This window comes from Buceros rhinoceros, unplaced genomic scaffold (genome assembly GCF_000710305.1).
Source record: "Buceros rhinoceros silvestris isolate BGI_N320 unplaced genomic scaffold, ASM71030v1 scaffold1816, whole genome shotgun sequence".
NCBI lineage: Eukaryota > Metazoa > Chordata > Aves > Bucerotiformes > Bucerotidae > Buceros > Buceros rhinoceros.
This window is the reverse complement of record NW_010416691.1, coordinates 1-10,587: the sequence shown is the minus strand read 5'-3', so window position 1 is coordinate 10,587 and position 10,587 is coordinate 1. Positions and strand designations below refer to the sequence as shown.

The 10,587-nt window shown below is 52.1% G+C and overlaps 1 protein-coding gene across 1 annotated transcript in view; it reads right to left on the bottom strand.

Moving 5' to 3' along the window:
* LOC104494971 (taperin-like) overlaps positions 1 to 10,581 on the bottom strand; it is a gene marked incomplete at its 5' end in the record, with an annotated part of 15,682 nt that extends 5,101 nt beyond the window's left edge. The window contains one exon of the mRNA XM_010137879.1: positions 9,877 to 10,581. Within this exon, the coding sequence (XP_010136181.1) occupies positions 9,877 to 10,581 (705 nt within the window). The remainder of the gene's footprint in view (positions 1 to 9,876) is intronic.
* Positions 10,582 to 10,587: the final 6 nt, after the last annotated feature.

The following is a 10,587-nucleotide window of genomic DNA, read 5'->3' as shown; positions in this document are numbered from 1 at the left end:
CCCAGCCAGAGAACTCGTCTCTTCATGTCTCGGCAGTGGATCCCCCGTTTCTGCCTCAGCAGCAGCAGCCAGCTGTGGAAAGGAAGAACTCTGCACCTTCAGCTGCGAGTACTTGCAGGGCTTTGCCACTGTTAGCTCAGCTGAATGCTTGGTGCAGAGCTGTGTCACAGCCCCGGGATCCCCCCCAAACCCACGGATCTGTATGTTAACAGTGCCCAGCCATCAGAGCCACCCTGGGAAGAATAAAGCAGGCTTGTCGGGGAATATTGTGCTGCTCAGCCACCAGATTCTTGTTGCCATAGCAAAACCCATTTATTTATTTACTAGGATTTGAACTGTAATGAGTAGTAGAGCACCCAGGAAAGCGAAGGTGGGGTAAACATTGCCCAGCAAGCGTAAAACTGGGTAGTCACACAGGGCTCACTTCGGAGAGGAAAGGAAAAAAAAAAAAGTCAACCTTATTTCAGGGGATGCAGGCTGTGAGGACCCGCTCTGCCCCCAGACCAACAATGAAAGCGCTCCCACATACAGAGACGTATTACAAATAAAATAACCAGCTTACAGAAACCAACCTGCGACGTGGGTAATGAAGTCAGCAAACCACTGAGGTGGGAAAGTCTACGGGACTCTCCGGGTAATGAAAGAGCAAACACAAACCGGGGTTAATCCGCATCAGCTCCAGAAGCAGCAATCTCTTTAGTGTGGCTGTTCTCTTCTCCACCGTTACCACATTTGCTTCTTGGCAGATATGGCAAAGCCCAAGTGATAACACAGGGGGCTTTATACCTTTTAATCAGGAACCTCTTTAGCAATCCAGACCCTCATCTTGTAATAGTAAGGGGGAAAAAAACCTGTTCTTTTTTAGAACATTAGGGGCATTATAAAAGAACATTAGAGCATTAAAAAAGAGAAAAAAAAAAAAATCACCCTTTAACTGTGTTCCAGCAAGGAGAGTCAGAGTCAGCACACTGGTCCCCATTGCTACAGCAGGACTAAAAACGACAGAGGCCGTTTCCCCTTCCCTGTCTCCCAGGGCTGTGGCTCTCACAGGAGGCTGCACCAGGCTCTGCCACCGACCCTGCGCAGCGTGCGCAGGAGCTGGATGGGATGGGAAGTTGAAAAGAACAAGGTGGAGTTTGTTCCTGCCCCTTCTAACATCCCACAGTGCCTCCAGCACGCCTGAACCCACCACACTGCTGCTGCAGAGCGGGTACGGGGGCAGTGGCTGCTGCACGGGGACAAGAGGGACACAGTAATTTTTCGGTAACGTGGTTATTCCTCCCAAGTACTTCACAAGATCCAGACAGCTGAATAGCACCACGGATCAAGATTTGCAGTTTTCAGGTACTGATTTTCCTCTAGTCACCCTCTCTCCCCAAGCAATATAATGCTGAGGTGACAAAGCTGGGGACTGCACTGACTGAGGACAGGCACACATGGGCTGTGACATGCTGCTGGGCGTGATTTAAAGCAGCTCCTCACACCTGGTCAGTCGAACACCTCCTTCCTCAGCAATAGCAGCAGGAGGGTGCAGCTGGTATCTGCGGGAAGGGTGGATGATTCAGCATGAATACAAAAGAGCGAGTGATTGGCATCCCCGAGAGAGCAAGCAGGAACAAAATCAGAGTTCTGAAGAACCTTGTGCTTCTGTGCAGTCTTACAGAGCTTTGCCACATCTGCTGATGCTAAAGATTTGGTCACCAAGACAAAATCACCAGACATCACACCAGATACCTGTAAACTGCAGCAGCAGGCAGTGGGGAGTGCATCAGGAAGCCTGTGGCTAGAGCATCCCATAGAGGTTTGCAAGGAGCAGCCCCCAGGCGGGCAGGAAAGCTCCTCAAGCCCCAGACCCATTTGGTAGGACGGTGGAGGCTGTGCCCAGTGCGGCGCAGGATCCGCGTGAAGAGGTGGGTCTCACAATACAGAACCACCTCCCGGCTCCACACTGCTGTGGGGTGAGAGAGAAGGTCCCTGCACAGACAAAGAGCTGCTTGTGAGACTGGAAACAGGATAGAAACAGGTATTTTATGGTGGACAAAGATCTCCAAAGACCTCTGCCCTGGTCTTTCCATCTGACCTAGTGTGACCATTCTCACAGAGCAGCAGATTTAATGTAAGGAGGTGGAGGAGCCGTTCATAAACTCTACACCTCTGCAGGGACCTTCACTGTTTCCACTACAACCTGCAGTCAGCAACCTGGACAACTCCCCTGCCATGCAGGTTTCCCTCTGAAACTTTTAGATAAAGGATTTTGGGGAAAACGAGCCATTTCATGGAGTTAGCAATGAGCTTCTCCACATGCCTGTACTTGTGCTGAAAACAAGTCATGTTTCATGGTCATGTGTCAGCCCAAACTGTTGAATAACTCCAGGCACAATCGCTATGTGGGCTGCCTGGAAGAGCACCCTGGGGGCTGCAGCAGCATCAGCATATTACTAAGGCATTTGCTGTCATTCAGGAGAAGACAATGAACTTTTGTACCTCTAAAGCCTTTCCTTGACACTGGAAGGAAGGGTTTTCCCTGACAGGTACCCCTAGGAATGGAGGGGACTTGAGGCTCAGTTCCTCTATCAGATTAACCCCGTGCTGCTATGGCTGAAGCAGCCTAAGCACACCCAGAAAACCGCAGATGGCACTGCAGAAATGTACTTTTCTGTCATTCTGTACAAAAAGAAGAGTTCTGGGGCACAGGAGTTGGCTGATCCACCACAGGTTCATTTGATCCGGCTTTTCCAAGTGCTCCCTAAGAGTAACACTGAGTTAGTTACTGAGCAGATCCAGCAGCACTGAAGATTAACAGCGGCAGCGTGTCAGGGAGGCACTGTGTGGCTGGCAAAGGACAGGCAGCCTCCAGGATCACATCCCAGCCCCCAAGCCACACAGCGCAACAAGAAAGTCTCCATTTACGAGGCAGCCCACAAAGCAGCGCTGTGTAATCAATCTGCTGAAGCACATGGCATACAGGAGCGACGATGGAGATTCGAAATATTAAACTCCTTGCACAAGACACGGGCAAGTTTCAAATTCCTGATGAGAAGTGACAGGGTAGGGACATTCCCTAGAGCACTGCAGGGCAGGTGGCTTTCTTAACTCTTCCCTTGACTGCATCAGACAAGAAGAGATTCCAGTGCCCAGACAACCACAGGGCAGCTGGAGTCCCAGTGCGACCCAGTACAAAGCAGCTATTCACCCAAGGACCCCCCCCATTCCTTCACGCATCTGCAGGCAGCAGAGCCAGAGCCTTCCACAGTTTATCAAGCAATTCAAGTATTGCTTACTTGCCCATGAGAATGGGACAAACCTCCCTTCATATAGGAAACAAATCTCATCTGAACACACAAAGCGAGGAGGAATAAACGAGATACAGTTAGCGTCAAGATTTGGTACCTTCACAAACAACGCCCAGTGCTCCCAAACAGCAGATTCTGCTTTACAGGCAACCCCAAGCCTACGATTTGTGGCTACAACACGGTGCAGCACTGGGAGGTGCCACCCACAAACATTTCTGTGCTACCCAGCCTGACCAGAGCAGTCCCAACAGATACCTCGGTTTGGTGCAAGCTGACAGGCTCCAGCTGGAATAGGACAGATGGAGCATCGTTGCCCAGGAAATATGGGGAGGTAGGGGGCAGAATTACTTCCCACCCTGGCAAAGAGCTCATTCCAGACTTCAGGACCAAAAGGCTGCAGTGACGTGACCACTATTAGCTGCAGGGCAGAGTTCGTGTCTCTCTGGCCCTTTTTCTGTACGACTAATACACAAAAGATACTTCCTCAAGGAGAAGTGACTTAAGCGCAGCGAATTCACCGTGAGGCTCACGGATATGCCTCAGACCTGCACTGTCACTAGCTCCAAGCTATACAATTTCCCCGAGCACGCAACTGGTTTGCTCTCATACTGCACGAGATTTCCTCGGCTTGCCTGTAGCCCTTCGGACACCTACAGACTAGCAGCTCCACCCTGCCAAGTTCTCAAGATCATCTCAAGGGCACTTCAGAAAACATCAGCACCAAGTTCCTTCGGACCAGGTTTTCCCAGGACATTTGGGAAGTTTCTCTGTGTGATACAGACGCTCAGTGTGACTTCCTACACAAACAGTGATACCGTTCCAGCTTCATGGCACACCCACGTCTCACCACAGTCACTGGGGAGAGTCTGCATTTGTAGCTAGATTTTAATAGGCTTTACTCGGGAGGGGAGCGAGACCACCACCAGCAGTGAAGCAGATGCTGCTGCAGCAGTTTTTACTGAGATTTCCTTCACTGCCACTGAAGCTGGAAACTAAACAGTCCCATTTTTCCTACTGTTCCCCACATATAACACAGATGAGCGGGACTTCTGCCCTTCAGCTCTTCTCAGGAACACTGCAACCACATGCAGGAAAAAGCGGAGTGAGGAGGGAAACCCAAACCCAAGACAAGCTGAATACTTGAGATGGAGGGAAAATATAAACCATCTCCAATCTGGTCCAGATTAAGGATAGAGATTAAGATAGCGTTAACTGTAATCCGCATGATTGGAACCTGGAGCACAAAGCACTGCAAATCTCCTCTCAAGCTCTGGGGCGGGCTGAGCCTCGGCATGTCCTAACCAGCTTCAAAGGTAGGCTCGGCTCTTATTTGCGTAAGAGTTTCTATTTTAGCTCCTCTGCCCCCTTCCCGCACTGCTGACAAGACAAACAGGGGATGGGAGGAAGAGAACGGGGGAATTTGGGAGCTGCTCAGACTGTCACTGCAGCACGAGGCGAAGCATGGGAGTGGTGAGGCCACAGAGAATCTTGGTCACAGGAAACTTCCCACTAGAGAGATGAGATAAAAACGAGCCTGCTCTGCCAGGCGTTCGGTACCACAAAGTACCGGCACTTCAAGGAGCTGGCAGGCAGCAGGGAAACAAAACCACCTACCTGCCCACCGACAGCCTCAGGTGAGGCGGCTGCAGTGCTGTAACCGCAAGAACCTGATTTCTAGAGTCTTCAGCTATCAACATCACAGGGGGAAAAAAAAAATCAGCAGAGCTTGAAAAGGGCGAGGAAATGGCACTGTCTGCGGGCAACAGCCTGCTCTCCTCTGACAGCGAGCAGGGGAGGGACCACGCCTGATCATACAAGACATGTATTTTCCAAGCAGTGACTCGTCACTGCTGACTTCATCTACCAAAAAATTCAACACATTCATGTCAGATGACGTACTGCAGCCCCTCCTCAAAGGTGGCAGATGTATTTGCCCCAGCAGAGCGCAGCCACAAGACAGGAAATACAGCAGGAACACGCAGCTCTCCAAGGGCTAAATAACACACATCTTAGTCCTGACCACTCCAAAACACAGAGTTGAGGGAATCAAAGTAATTTTTCCAGACAGATTTTTCCTTCTACCTCCAGGTTAATTAACTTGTGTTATGGTCACGTTACACACTGCAAAAAAATCCTTCAGGCAGTCACCAGTACTTAGATTCCACACTGTGCAGACTTGCTCCAAACAGGTCTGGGCAACAGTTGTTCAGCCCTGCCAACATCTCGAGCCTCAGCTGGTTCCATCTCCAGCAGCACTGAACTGATGGAAAGCCACAGAGCAAGAAGATCAGCAGGTTAGACCAAGGAAACCTCTGCCCGATCCTGCCCATGAAGAAAAGCTGAGGGTTGTTTAGAATAATTTTCAACAGACATTTAAGTGGACATTTGGAAACCATATTCAGGCACCGTGCAGCAAAAAACATCAGCAAATGGACCATGCTCAACTCCACCTAAGCTGGGACTTTTTGAAGTTCAGACAATTTTGCAAGAACACAGGAAAGCACCAGACTCCAAGCGTCTGCATCCCACCAACCTCGTTCCTGTAAGCCCTGTTCAACACAAGGCTGCAGCAAAACCTTCCGGCAGTCAGCAAACTGCCAACAGCGAGAAGCAAAACAGAGTAAGACCATCAACAACCTGATGCCTGTTGGCTTGCAAGTCCTGTTCTTTACAGGACTTTGGGCGGCTTGACCAGAAGTCGCTGCTCCTGCAGGATCCCTCTTGGAGAGGACAACCTTACTGCGGGATGAACTGCAGGAGTGACAAGATGTAAGGAAGCAGCATAGCTGGAGCAAATCCTGGACACACAGGACCTTCACGGCAGAGCCCAGCCTCCAGTGGGATGAGAACATGAAGCCTAAAGACAGACAGCTACTTCTCGGCTGCCTCGGCAGTTTGCAGCCCTCTCCAACCGCCTGCTCCAACGTGCCAGTCACATGTTCTACAGAAACCTAGATTTCTGTCTCGCTGACAGCTTTATTGTACGCTGTTCTGGCAGGTAACCAAACCAAGACTGACTCTTGTCAGCTCAGCTGAGCTAGATTTTATCCTCTGAGATCCTGAAGATCCACATCCTGCAGCAAAGCCTTCCCTTCCACCCGGGGCTGCTATCAGGCTGAAGTGTCATTACTACTTCTGTAACAACAGAGCAGGGAGATGAGCCCTGAACAGAGGTCACTGGCAGTGCTCTGCATCCTCTCCCCCATCCCTGTCTGGAATAAAGGTCAGTAGGGCTCCTTCCACTCCTGCACACGTATCCTGTCGCCACCGTCAGCGCTCGTAGCCCCGCCAGCCTCCTCCAGCAGCTGCCCAGCACTCTGCCTGAAACCCAGCACAGGCGTTCAAAGCTGCCAACAGTCACTTAGTCTTCAAACTGAAGTCACACCCCTCTGCTTTATCTGAACGACCCGTGGTACCGCTTGGAGAGGTCTCAAAACAGCCACGGAGTTGATGAAGAGTCCTGAAGGACGTGTTAGCACCTGTAGAGGTCAGGAGCTCAAGCTTCCTGCCACACAGGCGGCCCAGTCCTGGGACAAGCACAGCTGGGGCTCTGCCCTCCACATGCAGATCTTGACTGTGTCCCATCACACTCACCTTCACAACCCTGGGTGAAGCACAGTCCCACCAGAGCAGCTCTAGTTGCATAAGAGCTGGGAACCCGTGTTTTTTATTCTGACACAGAAACAGCATTTCTCTCTCTCCCTCATCAGCTCGAGATCCAGTTCCAGCCCCAAAACAAACAGCTGCTTCACGTGTCTGGAGCATCTGGAAGCAGCAACAAAGCTGTTTTTCCTGAAAGGCTTTGAACACCAGCAGGCCACAGCACAGTCACGAGCATAACTCAGTTCTGCAGCCACATGCTGCAGCTCCCTCCTCGCAGACCACAGCAGCACTGGACCCACTCCCACCTGTCCCAGCCACCTTCCCTCTCCAAAAAGCCACGGAGAATGTGGACCAGAGCACACGGACCAAGCTCCAGTTTGGTGGCACCTCACTGAGCTCAGGCAGCAGGTCTGCCTGGAGAGAATTACCCCAAAAGTCAAGTGAGCTGCTCTGTGAAACCAGCATCAGGTTTGATTTTGACACTCCCAAAAGAGAAAGGGACACTGGTTTTAGAGAGCTGCGGCTCTCCAAAAAGAGCTGCAGCTCCCAGCCACAGGAAGTGTCTGCTTCAGCCTGACCCAAGCCAAAACCAAAGTTTCTGAAAACCCCAACGTATCTACAAAACAGAGCCCTTGTTTTTGGCCGGTTGCCTTGGTGACACACAGCAATCTCTTGGGAAGAAACCAAGGACTGTTTCCCAATACCAGCTCCTTCCTTTTCAGGCATCGCCACTTACTACCCAGAGCCAAAGCCACAAACATCCTCTGGGCTGAGAGTAAACAGGAATCTTTCCATTTGCTACAGCACCAGCATCTTCCAAGCCCTGGTACACAAACTCCCCAGCCCAAAGGGAACAGAAAGCTTCTGAAAGTGGGAACCTTCTCCCACATTTAACATTAACTTTAATTTTAACTTTACATTTAACTTTACCCAGAAACTAGTCTCTCTACTTAAGCTGGATTTCTCTTCCAAAAGGCCCCGATTTGTTCCAGCCCCCTGAGCTCTGCAGGGTAACAGGCAGCTCCTCCTCTGCCTTTGAATTTCTCCCTTCTCAGGAACTAGATCTTTAGGCAAGCTCTCAGGCAGGACACCCCCCGCGACAATGCTTAGTGTTGTATATGTGTCTTGCAGCACTTACACGCTTCATCTGCAAAGAGGGACAGTTAGTGTTGGTAAGAACAAAGGGGGAGAAGCTACGCGACCTGCCCACTGCCACGCAAATCCAACGCTGAAGAGACAATCCAGTTGTGAACCCATTTCCAAGAACCACGTGACAGTTTGGGTTGGGAATGACCTCTGGGGGTCTGTAGCCCAGACTCCTGCTCCATGGAGGCATGTCCTGAGGAGTTGCTCAAGGCTCTCCCCAGGCAAATCTCAAATAGCTCCAAGGCTGGAGACGCCACCACCTCCCTGGGTGCCCGTTTCAGCATCTGACCAACCTTAACCAACCCAGCTGCTGCACTAGCCATGTCCTCGTCTTTCTCCTTTCTGCACTGTCAAGGACGGCTTCCACTGCACGCCGTTAACTGGTTTTGCTTACTGGAGGCTGTACTCTTTTACCAGCAAGGCTGCTGCCCCAAGAGCACCTCCTAGCACCGAGACACCAGCTCCGGCTGCAGCAGAAGCCAGGCTTATCTGAGAGCAGCTGTCCTGCAAGCTTTCCGCTGTGTTTTCTGCTCCAGCCGAAGAGTACCCACAACAGGAACACAATGTCGTAACGTTTTCACCATTTATGCCACACACCTGGTTAAATACACCCAGTCAATAACCCAACCTGAACTGGGCAGAGCCAAGCACAGCGCTGGAGCGGGTGCAGCCAGCAGGTATTTACGCAGCAGAACAATTCCACTCTGATCAAGCATTTCCCTGCAGGAGGGCAAGGAAAAACCACAGGGGCGCTGAGCGAGAACCAACACTCCTGCTTATTCGCTTATTCTTGAGCTCCAGATCTGCCACCTGCCTTAGTCGCGATCAAGTTCACACAGCCTGCGTGTGCTCATGAAGGAGTTTGACAACACTAAGCCACGGCAAGCAGCTCCTGTTCTCGATGACTCCTGTTCAAAGGATTTCCACCCATAATAATACTCAGTGCCTCAGGCACCCGTGTGGATTCAGCCCATCAAATATTCACTCGAATTTAGGTAACGGGACATTAAACTCTTCCTGCTGTGGAAGAACATGTCACATCACAGATGTGGAAATGGGGATTTGTCACCTCGGTGTGCTGCTCTGGAACTCACACCTACTCCTCCAGCACAGCAAAGCAGCCCGCTCTTGTGCCTGTCACACCCCGGGGCCTTTCACCAGGCCCCACAAAGACCAGTTCAGTTTAAGGCTCACGAGGATCTAAGTCAGATCCCAAGCAGTGAGAAAACCCGGGATTCACTCCAAAGACACTTGGAGGGATCGACATCTCGCAGATCTTCAGGGCACCTCCAGCCCCGGCAGCCAGGTGGTATAATCCTATCAGAGGGAGTTAAGTTGTTCCTGACCTTTTTCTGCCTAACAGGGACCTAATTCTCGAGCCGCTATCAATAGATCACTAATGTGGGGAAGATGCCAACACCGCACTGCCCACTGTACCGTGTCACAAGCTGGGCAGTGACCACGGGGAGCTCAACAGGTCCAACACCCACCAGGCACAGCGAGCAGGGCAAGGGGGGGGCAAGTCCGCAGCTGTTCAAACCACGCGACTCCCCTCGGTTTTCTAATACCTGAAATGTTTTACTTTCCATTATCACCCCTCCAAGAAGCGGCTGGGGGAGAGGCCCTGCAGTTACCACAGGCCACATCCCACCCTCAGCTACTTGGTGGAACAGCAGCTAGTGTCCCCTCCCTGAGGGCAAGCTCTGGCTCTCAAAAGGACCAGATAACCGCTGCCCATCTGCCCAGCCAGTGCCGCATGGAAAGACGTGAGGAAGCAGGAAGACCGAGCTACTGCCAGCCTGGCTGTTCAGCCAGAGGCACCCCGGGCAGTTACCTTCTTGCGGCGGGAGCCCGTCTTGCTCATGCAGGACCTCTCCAGGGACAGGTACCCCCCGATCACTTCGATCTCGTTCACTGTGGGGTAGCGCTTTTTATGGGACATCCCCGCTTGGGGCCCATCAGCATTCTCCATGGCCTTGCCTTTTCCTTTGCTCTCCTCCTCCTCCTCCTCCTCTTCTTCCCGTTGCGGCCTTCCACTGGCATCAGGGAGAGTCTGCAGCCCCGAGGCAACAGGCTTCCTTTTGGGCACAACAGTGAAGGTGCTGCCTCCCCTCTGGTGGGGGGCAAAGTGTGGTCTGTAGAGGGGCACAGAGGCAAACTCCATCTCCAGGTCAGGGCCAGCTGCTCCAGGCTGATCCAAGCTCCCCGTCCTCGCAGCCAAGCTGTTCCTGGGAGAAATCTCCCCACCGTCCAGCTCCACAATGTCATCAATGTAAGTCACAGGTACCACTGGATCCAGAGGTGCCAGCTGGGAAGCAACGGACTCTTCCTGCTCTGGGGCAGAAGCCTTCGGGGGCTCCTTCGGCGTCTTCTCCTCCGAGGATGGTGGCAGCGGCTCCGGCCTGGTGCTCAAAGCAGGGCGCACAGCCGGGCTGCCCTCCCGGCGGGGCACGAAGAGGAAGGAATTGCGTGAATTCAGGCGCAGCTTGGCCAGAGCCTGGGCCTGCAGGTCGTGGGCTGGGATGGCAGCCAAGTCAGGCTTGGG